Source organism: Lithobates pipiens, unplaced genomic scaffold (genome assembly GCF_037356315.1).
Source record: "Lithobates pipiens isolate NorthernLeopardFrog02 unplaced genomic scaffold, aLitPip1_a1.2 Scaffold_8, whole genome shotgun sequence".
NCBI classification, from domain to species: Eukaryota; Metazoa; Chordata; class Amphibia; order Anura; family Ranidae; genus Lithobates; species Lithobates pipiens.
In genome coordinates this window covers 287,981,852-288,002,411 of record NW_027507903.1, presented here as the reverse complement: position 1 = coordinate 288,002,411, position 20,560 = coordinate 287,981,852, and the positions used below count along the sequence as shown (strand labels likewise).

Sequence of the window (20,560 nt, the reverse complement as noted above, 5' to 3'; positions counted from 1 at the left end):
TTAGCAGCAGCCACCATGGTCTTTGCTATCTCCTGTAAGCTTTCCTTCTGTAAACTAGAGAGAAAGACATTTTTGCAGTCCAGCCTGGGTGACAACTGTGGATCTAGTTGATGAGGGAATATAGCTACCTAAGGGCAGGAAGTGTATTATTTACAGCATTTTTTTTTCACAGGTGAAAAAAGATAATAATGCAGCCACTGCATCTAAGGCATGCCATAGACGGTTTGAATCTTTGCCGGTTCAGCAGGAACCAGCAGAGATTCAAACCGTGTGTGGGCAGGCTGAATGAACCAAGTTGATCAATCGATCAAATTGGATGCAACCAACTTTCGATTATTGATAGCCGCTGCTATAGCTGCTAGAAATAATAACTGTCTTCTCCCAGCAGTGACAGTTTCCCCTGCCCGCACCCACCGCCTTGCGAGAAGGCAATTGCTCAGCAGGAGGGATTCCCCAATCAAGCACTGTCTGTGTTGAAGGGAGAACCATGCAAAATTCGAACTAGTAAGCTGCAATACATTTTTTTTTTTTTTTGAGCTTAGATACACTTTAATGCCTGCCCCTGCTGTCTACAAAGTTTTAATGCCATTCTATAGGTACATTTTATAACAGTGTTGTCCTCCAAAACACACACAGTTTATATGTGTTTTTTTCCAGTGTGACATCTAAGGCCTGTACATTGCCACATGTATTATATGTTTCTTTGTAAACTGCATAGAGAACCATTGCATTTAGTATAAAGGAAGCTTGTGATTTGATCTCTGATATTTTGGTCCACATCATGGTTAGCCACCCCCCCCCCCCCCCCCCCCCCGTCAGCCACCACTAAAGACCGTGATGGGCAGATTACAAAGAGAACTCTAAACTTGCAATCTCTGATATTTCAATGTAGATCATGGGTATCTATTCCCCTAGCGCATGAGTGTCCAACCTTTTGAAGAGCGAGGGCCACTTAAGCGACTTTGTAACCAGTTGCGGGCCAAAATGAGCAGAGTGGGCAGATGACAGCTCCACGTCCACTCTGCCTATGCAAAGGGGACACAGACACAGCTCACTCTTCTCTATGGGCCCTTTGATCTGAACAAATGGAAGGGACCGGATCCCCTTCTGCTTTTTTAGTAGATCTGATTGGAGGTAGGCAGGTATAATGGACACAAGTCTGTTTACATCTGCCGCTCCAGAGAGGTGAATGGAGGGTGCGATTGGATCAGACTGATCACGTTAAAGGGGCCTAAGGCTGCTTTTACACTGATGGTCTGCGGTCTACCGACACCGTGGGTGCAGCGTAGTGAACCTGTGGCTTTCCTGCGGGTTAGCTGTACTTTGCCATAGAATTCTATTCTATCCTTCAGGTGTGGTGCACTTTCTGAGTCTATGGCTCAGTGCACTTAAGCCACAGGTGCTCTGCACTACACCTGCAGATCAGTTTGAAAGCAGCCCAGTAACCACTGCAGAACAGATATGTCCATATATACGCTGCATTTTAGTAATAAACTTGCTGTCCCAGGCAGAGTGCATTTGATATCACTCCACCTATGACAGGAGCCGGTGCTATACAGTATTGGCTTATACAGCTTTGTTCCGCAGCTGCTTCCTTTTCTCTACTGCTGGCTTCATTCACAACACTGATGCTCTGGCATGGCAGGTAGGCAACCTGAAATCTGGACTTGCCAACTCGCCATCCTAGAGCAGGAGGTCATGGGTCACATCTGATGGGTCCGCGGGCCACTGGTTCGGCACCCCTGCCCTAGGGGCTCTCTACATAAAAATTTTCAACTTGCAATTTCCAAAAACACAATAAATGATGTGGTTCTTGAAAATTAGCTGTGTTGGAGCCACTTAACCAACCTCTAAAGTCATTGTACCCTTATTTTATACAGCATTGACTTTATGTTAGGTAGCCTTGGTGTCTCCACATGTTTTTCCTGTGTTTTTTGGGGGGGGGGGGGGGGTACAAAGCAGGTGCCATTAGGTATAATGCTATTAAGAGTACTGCATGTAAATACTCCTGATACACACCGGCAACAATAATAGTGGATGCAGCAGCAAGTTTGCTTTTACACAGAAACATACTAAGGATCTACCTGACCTTCTATTTGTCTTATCTGCTGGGATGTTTTTTAGGCTGGATTCACACCTATGCAGTTTTAGTGCTTTTTGCATTTTGCAGATTTGCACTATAGTCCATTGAACATGGTTTCCTATGGAGCACATTCTGTAGTGCAAATATGCAAAAAGCACTAAAAATGCATAGGTGTGAATCCAGCCTTAGGCTAAATGACACATTATTTCATTAAGTGAATTATGAGATACATTTTTACAGACAGAATAACTGAGTAATATATTTGTTTTCAATACTAGGAATTCTAATTTCTTCACATATTGCACAGTGTATATGTTTGATACAGTTGTACCTTCTTCAGTTACTGTTGTCAGTTCTCCTCCATGACTAATCAAAAACAGGGACTTTATCTTGTATTATAATGAAATAATTATTATATATGTGATCATAATGTAAGCCTTAAATTTTGCTAAACAGACTTTCTAATTAATTAAAACCCAATGTATTGCAACCTTAAGCTGAATGAAACAGAGACTCACCATGAACGTAATCTGGGTGAACAGCCCAGTAAATATTCAAACAATGCTCTTCCCTCCTCATTCGTTGACACTTGCATTGCATTATAGAGTTCTGGGAAAGAACCTCAGCAGCTTCTTTACACTTTACAGAATTGACCTGGTCCATCACATCTGTTCCGGAACAGTTCTTGTACTCATGGTAGCTGGCTCTGCAGGGAGAATCTTTCAAACACTTCTCTTCAGCCAAGATGCAATCAATTGGTTCCACAGAGTTTGCAGATAGGAAGTCAACTGTCAAAAAGATGATTCAATGTCATATACTCTGCTACCTGTAAGCAGTCAGGTTAGTAAAAACTGCATCACCTAGAATGTACAGTGCCTTGAATAAGTATTCATACCCCTTGAGATTTTCCACATTTTGTCATGTTACAGCCAAAAACGTAAATGTTATTTATTGGGATTGTATATGATAGACCAACACAAAGTGGCACATAATTGTGAAGTGGAAGGAAAATGAGAAATGGTTTTCAAAAACTGTTACGAAAAAAATCTGAAAAGTGTGGCATGCATTTGTATTCAGCCCCCCTGAGTCAATACTTTGTAGAACCACCTTTCGCTGAAATTACAGATGCAAGTCTTTTTGGGTATGTCTCCACTAGCTCTGCACATCTAGAAAGTGACATTTTTCCCCATTCTACTTTGCAAAATAGCTCAAGCTCTGTCAGATCGGATGGAGAGCAACAGGGAACAGCAATTTTCAAGTCTTGCCACAGATTCTCAATTGGATTTAGGTCTGGACTTTGACTGGGCCATTCTAACACATTCATTTTCTTTGATCTAAACCATTCCATTGTAGACCTGGCTGTATGTTTAGGGTCGTTGTCCTGCTGGAAGGTGAACCTACGCCCAAGTCTCAAGTCTTTTGCAGACACTAACAGGTTTTCTTCTAAGGTTACCCTGTATTTGGCTCCATCCATCTTCAAATCAACTCTGACCAGCTTCCCTATCCCTGCTGAAGAAAAGCATTCCCGCAACATAATTCTGCCACCACCATGTTTCACGGTGGGGATGGTATGTTCAGGGTGATGTGCAGTGTTAGTTTTCAGCCACACATAGCGTTTTTCTTTTAGGTCAAAAAGTTAAATTGTGGTCTCATCTGACCAGAGCACCTTTTTCCACATGTTTGCTGTGTCCACCACAAGGCTTCTTGCAAACTGCAAATGGGACTTCTTATGGCTTTCTTTGAACAACGACTTTCTTCTTGCCAATCTTCCATAAAGGCCAAATTTTTGGAGTGCACGACTAATAGTTGTCCTTTGGACAGATTCTCACACCTGAGCTGCGGATCTCTGCTCTCCTCCAGAGTTACTGCTTCTCTGATTAATGCTCTCTTTGCCTGGCCTGTCAGTTTAGGTGGACAGACATGTCTTGGTAGGTTTGCAGTTGGGCCATACTCTTTCCATTGTTGGATGATATATTGAACATTAACAGTGCTCCGTGAGATGTTCAAAGCTTGGGATTTTTTTTATAACCTAACCCTGCTTTAAACTTCTCCACAACTTTATCCCTGACCTGTCTGGTGTATTCTTTGGCCTTCATGATGCTGTTTGTACACTAAGGTTCTCTAACAAATCTCTCAGGGCTTCACAGAACAGCTGTATTTATATTGAGATTAAATGACACACAGGGGGACTCTTTTTACTAATTAGGTGACCTCTGAAGGCAATTGGTTCCACTAGATTTTAGTTAGGGGTATTAGAGTAAAGGTGGCTGAATACAAATGCACCCCACACTTTTCACATATTTATTTGTAAAAGAATTTGGAAACCATTTATCATTTTTCTTCCACTTTACAATTAGGTGCCACTTTGTGTTGGTCTATCACATAAAATCCCAATAAAATACATTTACATTTTTGGTTGTAATATGATAAAATGTGGAAAATTTCAAGGAGTATGAACACGTTTTCAAGGCACTGTAATGTTGGTTTATAATGTCATTGTAGTAAGCATATGGCAGACTTATTCAACATTACCATATGCACAATAGAAGACAGTCACCCAATCTTGTTGCTTTTGGCTGAATCTGCAACCAACTCTAATGTTACTCCAGGCACAAAAGAGGACCTTGGGTAGGCAATACCAGGGTAATAATACTAATATGAATGTTTCAAAAACATCTTATTTTAAGACTAAAGTGATAATTTGGTTGGATCTTGTATCCTGTTTATGTTAATGAGAACTTCCAGATACCACCAATCAACAACCTTGGGGAAAAAGCACTTGTTGCATTAGGAAATATAATTGTTGTTGCCACCGATAGCTGATAACAGCTGCCCATCCCCTCTATGTATCATAAGCTTGGCTGGGATTAGTGTGCATGTTTATGGAAAAGTACCTAGAAATGATACTAGCCAGAAATTGACCAGACCATACTTACACCTCTGACTGCCCTCTAATGGGCATTATTATCCTTACCCTTCTGCCCTAGCTATGGTATGTGCTAGCTCAGGACTCAGGAGTGACTAGGGGTAAATATACACAATAAAAAATATACTCCTAGTTAGGAACTTACAATTGGAAGATTGGATGGGGATTCTGTTATGGGACATGACAGCTAGTCGAGCTAGTATGAAGGATTTTTTTTAATCACTAGCAAGTCAGTATGATCCTCATTCAAGCAAGACAAGGTCTATAATTCTACAGTAATAGAGTGAAATGCTCCTGGAAGTCCTAGTTACATTATTTATGGGACCCATAAATGGATTCATAGAAAAATGCATTGAGGAGCATATGCTTAGTGAGGAATATAATTAGAGGCTACAATGGAACATTCTATTATGGGACATTTGACAGCTAGATGAGAGAACATTTTTCATCACTAGGAAGTTAGTATGATCCTCATTTAAGCAGGATAAGAACTATAGTTCTACAGCAGCCTTTCTAAACCTTTTCAACACAGAGGAACCCTTGAAATAGTTCTCCAGTCTCAGGGAACCCCTGCTACAAATTAGAAATCTATGACTCATGATATATTAGTGTGATGGTCAGTGGGAAGAATGGTCCTTACACTGGTGGTCATTGGGAAGAATTACCTCCTTACAGATAGCTAAAAGGATCAATGGTGTCAGTGGGAACTTATCTGAGAGGCAGAAATTGCTCAATACTGAAGGAACCCCTAACAACCTCTGGAGGAACCCTGGGGGTCCACAGAACCCTGATTGAGAATCACTGTTCTACAGCAACAGAGTGAGATACTACTAGTATCTCACTCTGTTATTTATGGGATCCATAAATTAAATCATAGATCTAGGTTCCCCTCTGGGATATATTTGTAATAGGGTGTCCCCTTGTTTCAAAGGGTAGTATGTTAACTCCAATCTACCTTCCAAAAAAGGCTAATAGATTTTGTAAATGTATATATATGTAACAAAAACCTCAAAATAACATACACTCCATAACATCTTTGGAAAAAAAATGTATTGAGACTCTAGTGGGAATAGACATGCATGCCTGATTGTATGTCTATACATTGTATGCAAAGATTTTTGGAAATAACCCCTAGGTATAGAGCAAAAAATATTTAAATGGAAAATATCCTTTATGTAGGGGTAAACATTTTAAGATCTTCTAAACCAATTTATTGAAATATAAAAGAGATGGCTGCACATCGGATGGTTCCAAATGCCGTTTATTGAGTCACTGTGGTGACACCAGGGGACACCAACGCACAATCTCGTAAAACCAATTTATTAATCAGAACTGAACCTGGAAAATTATTTATATTGCAAAAATGTAAAAGTCAAATCTGTATTTTTAACTTCAGCAAAAAAGATGCACAATGTACCAAATATTTATACTTTACAGCATGTTAGCAGACAAATAAACAGTTATGATGTGACTTTTAATCGGGAAAGTATTAAAACTGCATTGTAGACAGTTGTAAAATACACAGATTAAAGCAGAACTAATTGTATCTGAGCACCACAAACTGAAAACGCTATTTAATGTATTTTTAATATTCAAAGCAAAAGTACCCATCCATCCTTGTCTCAATTCTTTATTTTGTTGAGAAATCAGTTTGAAAATGCCCCCCTAGCATTTCTAGCTGCAGCTATCTTGAGTAAGGGCAGATGATTCATGTAGTATTTACTAGAGATGTGCATTCGTTATAGTGTGAATGCATTTTCGCCAGAATTTCAGGGATTTCCGTGTTCATTTTAACAAAACGATAACAAACGCACAGAATCTGAAATTTGAAAGATCCCAAATAAAAAAATGTTTTATTTTCGTATCCGTTTTATTTTCGTATCTTTGTGACAACAGTTCGATATAGATAGATAGAAGATTCGACACGACAGGGACAATAGCGATCTGTGTCTATCGAACATGCAGTAATACCGGTCGACATGAAGATTCGACGAAGCAGCTAAAAACATACGATCACAGCGAGCGGACATTTACGGTCAAATGCTCCGCCCATAGTCTATAAAAGAATTCTAATGTTGTTTGACTAGTAATAATGATTAATAATTCTAATTATTACTAGTCAAACAACATTAGAATTCTACTATAGCTTGTGGATGGAGCAATCGACCGGAAATGTATGATCGCGGTATCGTACAGTTTAGCTGCTTCGTCGAATCTACAGACACCATAAGCCTTCAATTGACAGATTTGAAATGAATTAATTCGGGTTTTCGTACAAATGCATTTTTTAATGAAACAAAATAAATAAAAACAAATTTCGGGAGTAACTAAATAAATGTATTTTTCGGATGAAACCGAAATTCTGAAACAAAATATTTCAGTGTACACATGTCTAGTATTTACTTCCTGAAATCCATCTGCCCTTAGCTTAGGCATGCAAGCAATAGGATGTGCATTGTTGAAAAAGCCCCACCTCCCCTCTACCAGATGAGATAAAAAGTGTCACTAAACCAACATTAAAAAAAACTATTAATAAATGCTGTTCATAAAAATTCAGTCACTATTAGATTCGTGTTCTGTATTCTGCAAAACACCTGGTTGATCCTGCTGCTCTCTATCTACCGCTTGTGTCCAAGTCCCTAATGCAGCTAGTGATTTTGCAGAGCAGTGTTGGCTGCTCTGTACATGCTCAGTTTTCAGTGAGTTTCTACAGTATTCTGAGCATTTCATCCCTATCACATCTGATCAGCCCATGGGACTATAGAGTCCCATGGGCTGCACAGATTTGATAGGGAGGAAATGCAGTAGTAAATGACAGCCAACTCCCTCCCTCCTCCTCCATGTACACGAACCAGCTAAACACAATGGGGACGGGATATTACATGTAGATTGATGGAGGCTTCACCTCCCTCTTATTCTATGACACAGGCTGGAGGGGCATGACACAGCCTGTGACTGGCAGAAATATTCCAACACCATGTTATTGCTAAAAAAATAATAAATCTTTGATTTCAAATATATATTTGTATGACAATTTAACAGTTTATTGATATTTAATATTTTATTACCAGCAGCAGAGGACAAGAAGCTCTTCCTGCTTATGTTTCCCTACACACAGCCTGGGAAAGATCTGGGTCATGTGACAGCTTTATACTGATTAGGAAAAAGATACTGTAAATAACTACAGTGCCATCATTCACATACAGACATAGAAGGGACAACATAAATTAAACAGTGTGCATTTAGTATTACTTTAAGATTACTTGGATGTATGACATTATTTTGGCCTAGGCCAGAAACCAGGAAGCAAAAAAAATAATCTCATCTCTGTTTCTGGATTATCGTATTGTTCTGTTATTAACCCTTATAAAGGTTCCATCATTGTGAAAAAAAATCTCAAAACATTTAGTATAATATACCTTCCTATCGAATTAAGGATTATAATTAGTTAATGTTGATGATGAGAGTTTAGTTCCACTTTATGTTGCCCTGTATTTATTATTCCATCATTTCATGTAATTTGTTTAAATGCAATCAATGTATATAATTGTTTTTAATCTGATATCTTACAGTCCACTATACAGCAGAACTCAAACTGCAAGAGAAATAGCTTAAAGCAGCCCATAGATCACTCCGGAGCAGAGGCTCATCGCCACGTTGCGCTTTTTTAGTGGGGAGTGGCCGGATGTGAGTGGTGCGTCTGGGAGAGCGTGAATGAAGCGATGTGAGTAGGTCACCGGCAGGCTCTCTCCCCGTGTTTTTGTCGCTCTGGCGTACGTTCGCTGAGGAAGTTGAGTGGAGATTGGAGAGACGCAGAGAAGGCCCGTGGACCAACGGTCGAAAAGCTCCGGAAATTGCAGAGTACAGTCGATGCCTATCGAAGGGAGCCGAACGCAGCCGAGACCCACCCAGTACAGACGTGGACGAACAGCGAGTGGTGTGCGGCCCTGAACGGCGTCCCAGGTGGTGGTGAGAGGCTGGGAAAAGATATTCTCCCCTGTGAAGAAGTACCTGGATGAAAACATAAACGCTCTCGAGGTACGAGGAACGAGACGTGACTGAGGGGGGTTTGGATTGAGGTGAGGCGGTGGAGTACTATGTTGGCTGTACTACAAAGATTACCTACCCCCCCTCATTTTAGGCACGGCTGTATTAGATAAGAAGGTCTATGTGAGCAATGCTGAGCTGTAATTGTGCATTAAGGAAACCTCTAAATAGACTGTATAAACAGGCTCACATGGACAATACCGACAGAGAGGTACCAGGACTGAGGACTGTGTGAATTTAAAAGTCTCTCCCACCGCATAAAGAACGCAGGAACGTCAGCTGTTTAAAAAACGTTTCCTTTTCTTATAACAGGGCACTGGCCTTGTAGTGTGTTTTATTGATGGAAAGCTGACTGATTTATGTACACCCAACGTGCCCAGCATAGGAGCCTCCTCCCCCCCCCCCCTTTCCCCCCTTTTTTTTTTGTTGTTTCTGGTTGTCATTTCTCCCCCCCTCTTTTTTTTTCCTTTTTTTTTTGCCCCTATCACCGGTTCATCATTACCAACTCTTCATTTCTGTGCCACCTTGTTGTTTTCGCTTTTTCACTCTTACAGTGACCTGCAGAAAGATGTCAAGGCAGCGAGGAGAGGAGCAGGCAGCACAGGGGAACGGAGGGGCGCTGCAGCTCCGTTCCTCTAAGGAAAAGAATGTCCAGGCAGCACAAGCAGCTGCAGTGAAGTTAGAACGCTATGCTCGCACCCCTAGTCAGTCCCCGACAAAGGGTGAGCAGTCGACACAGATGATACAACAGCTTCAACCATCGCAAGTGAAAATACAGCAGGGGGGTAGCGGACAGAAAAAGTCAAGGTCATACAGGTTCAAACGCTGCCGCTGCACTAGGTCAAAGGAACGCAAGTAAGCGTCAAGGGGCAATTCAGAGCAAGAGTGAAGTTGCTACTAGAGGCAGCCCTCCTACTGAGGAAGATCCAACATTAAGGGAGGTCCTTCAAGCTGTAAACGCATGCAAATCCTCATTGGGAGAACTGTGTGGGCAATTTAAAAGTATGAAGGAGGAACTATTATTGATTAGACAGGATATGCAGAGGGCAGCGGAAAGAATGGTAGTATTGGAGACAAGGGTAAGCCAAATAGAAGATGATCTACATCCACTGCGTCAAGAGGTTAATAGTATGAGAAAGCAATTGGGTAATCAAAATGCCAGAATGGACAAAATAAAAAACAGGCTCCGAAGGGATAACATTAGGATGTTGGGACTACCTGAGAGATGTGAAGGTCTTGATCAGATAAAATTTTTAGAATCTTGGTTTATCGAACTGTTCGGAAAAGAGAGAGTTTTTCATCCTTTTTTTCAAAAGAATGGGCCCATTGAGTCCCTTTCAAAGCTCCACCCCTCGGGGGTCGTCCTAGACCAATGATCTTGACGTTTTTTAATTGTAATGACAAGGTGACCTTGATGCGTAAGGCAAGAGAGGTGGGAAATATTACCTATGACGGAGCAAAGATCTCTCTCTGCCCAGATTACTCACCGGAGTTGCAGAGGCGAAGAGCCGAATTCTTGGAAATTAAACGTACTTTACGGACATATAAGGTCACATACGCACTCTTATACCCAGCATGGCTGAGAATAATAGCACTGGGTGGAACTCAGTTGTTTGACTCTCCAGTTGAAGCAACCTCATGGTTGGAAGCAAATAAGGGGCTATTGTAGATGCATTAAGGGGATAGAGGGAGGGGACGGAGGATGGGGTGGGGGGGGAATTGGGGTTTGGAATATTGGTACACGGGGGGAGAGTGAGGGAGGTTTAAATGAGGTATGAATTTAGGATAGATAGAGTGATAGGGGAAGAGGATATTTATTTTTTTATTTTATCTTTTTTGTTTCTTTTTATCTTTATCCAACCCCCATTGGAGGTAAGGCGATATGAGAGTAGGAAGTTGGAGGAGGGGAGGGATGGAAGGGATGAGTGTGAAAAGGTCACGTGTAATCCCCTAGGGGAATACCTAGGTAGGTGGTGGGATGGGGGGATAACTGGGTGGCGGGAGGGGGGGAAGGATTCAAGAAATATTGAGTACAGAAAATCACAAGAGGGTCAAGGTTGAATATAACACAGTTTGTACACAAATATTAATCCAAATGGAATTTATGGAATTTATTATTATAAAGGCGATACACTTGTTAAGAATTTGCATTTTAAGAGGAAGTGGATTGAGCACGAGTGGAATGATATATTATAGGGGTTTTTTGTTTAAAATTCATGCTTTTTTCCGCTTTTTTTTTGTTGTTTTTATTATTTTGTTATGGTTGAGTAATGCAGGATAAAATACTTAACATTGCCTCTTGGAATGTCAGAGGCTTGGGTAGTCCAGTTAAAAGAGCTGCAGTATTTTCCACGCTGGAGAGGTATGGGATTGGACTGGCCTGCCTGCAGGAGACACATTTAACTAAAGCAACTATACCCCAATTTAAAAATAGGAGGTATCAAAATCAGTATCACTCTACCCATACATCTTACTCGAGAGGAGTGAGTGTGATAATAGGAACAGGGGTGAGGTTCTCCTGCAGGCAGGCTAGTATTGATGAACTGGGCCGCTTTGTCTTCTTGTACTGTACTTTGGAGGATAGACTATATGTTTTGGTGAGTGTTTATATACCGCCTCCGTTTAAAATGGAGGTGATGTATAGACTTATGGACTTCATGGTGGACAAGGAGGATGTACCAGTCATGATACTGGGAGATTTCAACGAAGTGCTTGATAGCCGGATTGATAGATTAGCCATTAAAACTCAAATCGGGGAGACAGGGACAACGAGATTGTCACTTCCTGAAGGAAGTTGGATTAATAGATATGTGGAGAGTGAGGAACGTGAACGTTAAGCAATATTCTTGCTTTTCAAGCTCGTATTCAACACTCTCCAGAATAGACTTGGCTCTGGGTAATGAAGAAGCATTACAAAGTGTGAGAAAGATTGAGTACATGCCTAGAGGGGTATCGGACCATTCGCCTTTGATAATGTCAGTGAGTACAGGGAGGGGAAAAAAGATGTTGGGGGGTTGAAGAATTAGCCCATTCTGGCTTGAGTTAATGAAGGATGTAGAAGAAGTTTCAAAGAATTTAAAAGAGTTTATAGCATTTAATACAGATACTGCCCCAATTGATATAACTTGGGATACACTAAAAGCATTTGTTAGAGGGATTTTGATTCAACAGGTGATTAAAATTAAACAAAAATCCAGGAGCTGGGAGGAAAAAATTAGGAAGGAAGTAATAGAGGCAGAGGTTAATTATATTAAGGATCCAACGCATGAGAAACAAGTAATATGGTTAAATAAACAACAGGGGTATAAATTGGTAATTATTAAAAGAGAAGAAAATAAACGTTTGTTTCAGAAACAATGTCGCTTCGGGGAAGGAGAGGGGGTGGGTAGAATGCTGGCTCGATTAGTGAAAGCTAACTCCCCCCCTTCTACTATCCCAATAATTAAATCCATGAATGGGACAGTTACCACCAACGGGAAGGAGATAGTTGAGATTTTCAGGGCCTATTATAGGGAATTATATAAAACATGGGATCAGAGGAAGGAAGAAGATATGGTGTCCTTTCTGGAGAAAGTGAAGCTTCCAACTGTCACCCAAGAGGAGAGAGAGGACCTAGAGGCCCCCATAACCTTAAGTGAGCTACATCAGGCGGTGGCCGGAATGGCCTCCCAAAAATCTCCAGGTCCAGATGGACTTCCGGTGGAGATATATAAGAAATATAGTGAGATTCTACTCACGGAGTTGCTTAGGACCTTGAAAAGGGCAAAGTTAGAGGGGAGATTACCAGCATCCATGATGGAGGCGACTATTATCGTGATACCTAAAGAAGGAAAGGGCCCCCAGGATGTAGCCTCGTATAGGCCAATATTGCTCCTATGCTCTGACATCAAAATATTGGCTAAGGTACTTTCAAATAGGTTAAATAAAATTATCAATAAGCTCATACACCCTGATCAGACAGGATTTATAATGGGACAATCAACCAGTATGAACGTAAGAAGGGCATTCCTGAATATACAAATGCCAGCGGTGAATGGGGGGTCGAGAGCCATTCTGTCTCTGGATATGACCAAGGCTTTTGATAGCCTAGAGTGGGAGTATCTATGGCGTGTCCTAGAGGAGTGTGGATTTGGACCCATGTTCATTGGATGGATTAAAATGATGTACAGTGCCCCCAGCGCAAAAATAAGAATTAATAGGGAACAGTCTGAAAAAATAGAAATGAGCAGAGGTACACGGCAGGGGGGCCCACTCTCCCTGTTGCTTTTCGCTATTGCAATGGAGCCGTTGGCGATCGCTGTTAGGTTACACTCTGAGATAGCTGGGTTCCAAAGGGAAGGGGGCAGGGAGGAGAGAATTTCTCTATATGCGGACGATGTTCTCCTTTTTTTGGGAGATACTGGCCAATCTGTCGTAGAAAACTTTGGAGGATTCACGGGTTTGCTAATAAATTGGGGGAAATCAGAGTTGCTCCAAGTTGATAACCCGAGCACTGTGACTGCATTGGAGATACCGCAAATGGAAGTGGTAGGGGCATTGAAATATCTGGGCATATATCTAACAACAGATGTTGGCCAGTATGTGGATAAAAATATAGTTCCGTTATTGGGTAAATTTAAGCGGAGCTGTGACACCTGGAGCCGGCTTCCTTTGTCGGTAGCAGGCCGATGTAGCCTGATTAAGATGATATGGTTACCACAATTACTATACGCCTTACATAACGCCCCGGTTTGGATATGTAAGAGGTGGTTTAGAAAATTTGAAACTCTCTTCCGGGAGTTGATTTGGAATAAGGGGCAGGCAAGGATCCGGCTCCAGGCGTTACAGCTACCAACGGACAGAGGGGGAGTGGGTGTACCTTGTCCTAGGAACTATTACCTAGCAGCGCAGTTGCAACACATGGTGGATGGTGATCAGGAGGAGGGTAATTTAAACAGCAGTGTGAGGTTGATAGAGGCTCCACATGAAACACTGATGGATGCGTTAGAGGCAAGCTCTTTTCAGCGTAAGGATCCCACAATAGTAATGATGAGTAAAGTATGGAAAGCCACAAAAAAATGAATGGGGTGTATGGAATGGTCAGAATACACGCCCCTATGGGACAACAAGAACTTGCAGGAAGTACTATCAATAGGGAAAATTAATACATGGGAGGAGAAGGGTATAACTAGGCTGGGTCAAATATATGAGGGCAGAACCTTGAAAACATTCGTGGATTTAAAAAGGGAATATAATATACCGCAGCAGACATTTTTCCGATATTTACAGCTTCGGCATGCCTTGGAAGCACAGTTTGGCTCACAGATACCTGAGCTGGATAAGACATCTCTATCACAGAAGATACACAAGATAGATAAGTCTAGGGGGTTTATATCCACCATGTACGAATTATTATGTAAAGGCCCTGATATGGAACTTGACTTGGTTAAGCAAAAGAGGAAATGGGAAGAGGATATAGGAGAAATTACAGAGGAACAGTGGAGGAGAATATTGAAGCTAGGACCATTGATATCGGTTTCTCCATCACAAAAAATATCGCACTTGATGTTGGTACATCGAGCCTATTTCACTCCTAAGAGGTTGCTCACATTTGGAAAGAGGACGGACGCTAACTGCCCTAGATGTAGGGGCTTTGGAGACCTCATACACATGATGTGGAGGTGCCCAAAGCTGTTTCGGTACTGGGAAGAAATAGTTGAAATCATAAACAGGACTTTTGGGACTAAGATGGACTTGGACCCTAGAACCTGTATATTAGAATATAGGAGAGTCCCGGGGGACCGGAGGAATACAACTATTGCAGTTATACGGTGTTTGTATCAAGCACGAAAAGTGATAGCACAGAAATGGCAGGCGGCGGGGGCACCTTTTTCGAGTGAATGGACTCAGGTTATTAATGATTTAGTGTGGAAGGAAAGGACTGTATATATACGCAGGGGAAACCTTAGAGGATTTGAGAAAATATGGGGACCCTGGTTGAAGGAAATAGAGCATCTACTTGACTAACAATACTAGACGAGGACAAAGATAGATAAGTGATAAGGCTTCTTAATAACTGAGACATGAAATAATTGTGGTTAAGGAGATTGTGATGGTGATTAACTGGAAGTGGGATGGCGATTGAGGTGGGGGAGGGGGGTGGGGGGGAGGGAGAAGGGGCACGGGGAGATAAGGAGGTGTAACTTCTGGTTAGTAAATTCCATTGTTTTGCGTTTTTCTGTATCTTTTGTATTGTATTTTGATCTTTGGTATGATGAAACGAAAAACAAATAAAGAGAAAATAAGTAAAAAAAAAAAAAAGCAGCCCATAGATGATTAGATTTTCTTTCCACTGGTGGATGGAATTATACCTCTTTTACACTGAGGTGGGTTTCAGGCGCTTTAGTGCTAAAAAAGCCTCTAAAAAGCACTTAAAGACCGCCTCCCATTCATTTCAGTGTGGCTTTTCACACTGAGGTGGTGCGCTTGCAGGATGTTATGAAAAGTCTTGCAAGCAGCATCTTTGGGGTGGGTTGGCAGCGCTACCAAAATGCCCTGCCCATTGCAATGAATGGGCAGCTCTTCCGAAGCACCTTAAAAGAACTTTGAAAGCACAGCAAAACTGGACTTTTTACCTTGTTCATAAGGTAAAAATCGCCCTGCTGGTGGCCGAAAAGTGTCACTAAAACAGTGCTGCAAAAATGGCTGGGTGCTGCAGTGTGAAGGGGGTCTAAAAGTGGTTGCTAACCCACTTCTATAAAAATCTCCCATCTCCTCTGTAAAATAACAACAAATGTCCCTGTGCCTGTGTTATATAAAAAATATGCTGATCTGTATCTATATCACCGCCGATCACATGACTCTTCAGCTCTCTCCTCTGCCTGGCTGACAACTCCAGCGGGCGGGGCTGAGCACTGCCATTGATGTCAGCCAGGAGAGGAGAGAGAGCCAAGGAGTCACATGATCGCCAGGAGGCGCTGTGTTATAGGTACAGATCAGCATATTTTTTTTATATAACACATGCACAGGGCCACTTATTGTTATATTACAGATGGGGTGGGAGGCTTTTATAGTAATAATGAGAGTAGCAGGAGCGGAGGGGGCAGGCGCTGACATGAGCAGACAGGCAGGGAGGCAGGGAGGGAGGGGGGAGAGGACGGAGGAGTGAACAGAGGAGGACAGAGCAGGGCTGCGGGTGACGGAGGCACCTAAACTGACCACGATGGGATCAGCAGCCATGATAAACCATAGTCAGCGTATAGGGGAAAGGGCATAGCCAGACAGGATCAGCCAGGTTTTTTAGGTGTTACAGGGGGCCAAATTACACAACACTGTTCTGTACTGTATAACAGTACAGAACAGTGCTTGTGCTGTGTAGTTTGGCCCCCTGTAACACCTAAAGAAACCTGGCTGATCCTGCCTGGCTATGCCCTGGTAAGCTGACCAGAGTTTAGCATAGCTGCTGAGCCCTAATATCGTGGTCAGCTTATGTGCCTCTGTCATTCGCAGCCCTGCTCTGTCCTTCTCTGTCCTGTCCTCCGTCCTCTCCCTGCCTATCTGCTTGTGTCAGTGCCCGCCCCCTCCGCTCCTGCTGTTCTCATAATTACTATAAAATCCTCCCATCTCCTCTGTAATATAACAATAAGTTGGGTACAATCAGTCTGCTCATAGATTAATCGAATCTTGGCCAGTTCCTGTTACACCGGCTGAATTCCGATCCATGTATGGCCAAGCTAATTAGTTGTACTGAAGTTTTCATGTGCCAACAAGGGACATGCTGAAAGGAGGCGAGAGCAGTGTAACAGGAAGAGGTACAGTGCATCAGGAAAGTATTCACAGTGCTTCACTTTTTCCACGTTTTGTTATGTTAAAGCCTTATTTTAGAATGGATTAAATTCATTATTTTCCTCAAAATTCTACAAACAATACCCCATAATGACAACGTGAAAGAAGTTTGTTTAAAATCTTTGGAAACGTATTAAAAATAAAAAATAATTAAAATCACAGGTATATAAGTATTCACAGCCTTTACCATGACACTCAAAATTGAGCTCAGGTACATCCTGTTTCCACTAATCATCTTTGAGATGTTTCTACAACTTGATTGATTGAGTCCACCTGTGGTAAATTTAGTTGATTGGACATGATTTGGAAAGGCACACCTGTCTATATATGGTCCCACAGTTAACATTGCATGTCACAGCACAAAGCTATGAAGTCCAAGAAATTGTCTGTAGACTCCAGAGACCGGATTGTATCGAGACACAGATCTGGTGAAGGGTACAGAAAAATTTCAGCTCAGTGGCCTCCATTATTCGTAAATGGAAGAAGTTTAGAACCAGCATAGAGCAGACTACCCAGCTAAACTGAGCGATCGAGGGAGAAGGCCCTTAGTCTGGGAGGTGACCAACAACCCGATGGTCACTCTGACAGAGCTCCAGTGTTTCTCTCTGGAGAGTGGAGAACCTTCCAGAAGAACAACCATCTCTGTAGCACTCCACCAATCAGGCTTGTATGGTAGAGAGGCCAGACAGCCATACTCCTCAGTAAAAGGCACATGACAGCCTGCCTGGAGTTTGCCAAAAGGCACCTGAAGGACTCTCAGCCCATGAGAAATAAAATGTTCTGGTCTGATGGAACAAAGATTGAACTCTTTGGCCTGAATGGCATGTCTGAGGAGACTAGGCACTAGGTCACCAGGCCAATACCATCCCTACAGTGAAGCATAGTGGTGGCAGCATCATGCTGTGGGGATGTTGTTCAGCTACAGGAACTGGGAAACTAGCCATGATCAAGGGAAAGATAAACGCAACAATGCATAGAGACATCCTTGATGAAAACCTGCTCCAGAGCGCTCTGGACCTCAGACTGGGGTGAAGGTTCATCTTCCAACAGGACAACAACCCTAAGCACACAGCCAAGATAACAAAGGCATGCCTACAGGGTAACTCTGTGAATGTCCTTGAGTGTCCCAGCCAGAGCCCATATTTAAACCCAATTGAACATCTCTGCAGAGATTGTAAAATGGCTGTGCACCAACGCTCCCCATCCAACCTGATGGAGTTTGAGAGGTCCTGCAAAGTAGGATCAGAGAAAATGCCAAAAAATTGGTGTGCCAAGCTTGTAGCATTATACTCAAAAAGACTATAATTGGGTCCAAAGGTGCTTCAACAAAGTATTGCACAAAGGTTGTGAATACTTATGTACATGTGATTTTTTTGTTTTTGTTTTTTTAATAAAATTTTAAAAGATTTTAAACAAACTTCTTTCATGTTGTCATTATGGTGTGTTTGTAGAATTTTGAGGAAATAATTAATTTAATCCATAAGAATATAACATAACAAAATGTGGAAAAAGTGAAGTGCTGTGAATGCTTTTCAGATGCACTCTATCAGTTATTGCTGCTTCTTCTTTCACTGTCCAGTCAAAAACCCTGTAATAGTTACTGCAGCAGAAACAAACAGTTATCCTGCCCTAGCTTTTCAAATATCAGGAATGGATGGAGAGAAATACAAATAATTTGGTAGGTATAATATGTACTTCATCTGTGTATTTAGCGGTTTACTTAGAGCTCAGTTTTACATCAGATAATCTCTCATCTGCATTCTGGTTGACTCACAACACACCTGCCCTGTACTATACAGCACACTGCTCTTTCCAACCATCAACCTCACACGTAGAAGGCCATATGGAAGAATCGTTCCCCATATATTCCCTCCAGATGGAAAAGTATTTGTTTACATAACGCCATGGTTAAACTGCCCTTATCAGGAAACAATAGGGTTAATTTATAACCTGTGATCGGTGTCTTGTTCATATTTGTCCACTATTCTGTGAAAAGTGACCTTTGCTGATATGGCCATTTTAACACCAGGTGACAGTTTGTATTTCTGATCCAAATGTCTGCTGTTGCCAAAGTGTTAACTGCTGTTTATTTAACTTGTGCTCATTTTTCATTCATCTGACAAAAATAGAAAAGATTGCTTATTGTATAACGAGCTTGCACAAATTTGACTGCAGCTGTACATCAGAAATGTTAAGGTTAATAAAAAATCTCCAGGTGGTTCTTATCATTCTTTATTAAGAGATATTTTAATAGTTTCGTTTTATTTCATTGTTTGTCAAGCTGTTCCAATATACTTTTATATGCTCATCCTTTTTCAAAACATTCACTAGCCAATGTATACGTTCTTATGTATTGTGTACAGGATAGGTAAGGGTTGAGGAACTGTTGACTTTTTTTTTTATACAACTTATATTACATCTATATTTCTGTGTTGTGTTTTTATGCATGAACATCTGTAGAGTAAGCCCCATACACCCTATTAGATTTTCTGTAGATTTTTGTCTTCAGATTTACCAAAACCATATAATATAAGGTCAAACCTTAAAGCTGGATACACACTAAACATAGTTCTGTTGATTTTTTCCTTCAGATTTACCAAAACCATATAATATGAGGTCAAACGCTAACCACTTCCCGACCGGTGCACGACGATGTACGTCGGCAGAATGGCACAGGCAGGCAAATTGGCATACAGGTACGTCCATTTGAAATTGCCGCCGGAAGCACGCGCGCATGCCGGTCGGGACCCCGTGAGTCCGGTGGCGGGTCCCGAGGACTCGATCACCGCAGGAGGCTGAACGGGGATGTGCGGAAGTAAACAGCATTTCCCCGTTCTGCCTAGCAACAAGTGACACTGATCTCTGCTCCCTGTGATTGGAGCAGAAATCAGCGTTCACTAACACACAGCGACGCCCCCCCCACAGTTAGTAACACGCCCCTAGGACACACTTAACCCCTGCACTGCCACCCCCTGGTTAACCCCTTCACTGCCAGTGTCATTTACACAGGAATCAGTGCATTTGTATAGCACTGATTGCTGTATAAATGACAATGGTCCAAAAATGTCAGATGTGTCCGCCATAATGTCGCAGTCACAATAAAAATCGCTGATCGCCACCATTACTAGTAAAAAAAAAATTATTAATAAAAATGCCATAAACTATCCCCTATTTTGTAAAGGCTATAAATTTTGTGCAAAGCAATCAATAATCGCTTATTGCGATTTTTTTTTTTTTTACCAAAAATATGTAGAAGAATACGTATCGGCCTAAACTGAGGAAAAAATTTTTTTTATATATTTTTGGGGGATATTTATTATAGCAAAAAGTAAAAAATAATGTGTTTTTTTCAAAATTGTCGCTCTTTTTTTGTTTCTAGTGCAAAAAATAAAAAACACAGGGCTGATCAAATACTACCAAAAGAAAGCTCTATTTGTATGAAATAAATACATCAATTTTATTTGGGAGCCACATCACACGACCGCGCAATTGTCAGTTAAAACGACGCAGTGCCAAATAGCAAAAAGTGGTCTGGTCTTAACCCAGCAAAATGGTCTGGTCTGAAAGTGGTTAAGAGTTTCAATTTGTATGCAATCAGGCAGGCCCTTGCACTACATGGTTTTGGTAAATCTGAATACAAAAATCTTCAGAAAATACAATAGTTTGTATGGGGGTCTATC

General features: G+C 41.6%; 1 protein-coding gene across 2 annotated transcripts in view; it reads right to left on the bottom strand.

Annotated features, from left to right (window-relative positions):
* The window catches only part of GFRA3 (GDNF family receptor alpha 3), a 92,122-nt gene that overhangs the window by 33,208 nt on the left and 38,354 nt on the right, over nucleotides 1-20,560 (bottom strand). For both annotated transcript variants that reach the window (XM_077472347.1, XM_077472346.1), the window contains exon 2: nucleotides 2,602-2,871. In XM_077472347.1, the coding sequence (XP_077328473.1) occupies nucleotides 2,602-2,871 (270 nt within the window). The remainder of the gene's footprint in view (nucleotides 1-2,601; nucleotides 2,872-20,560) is intronic.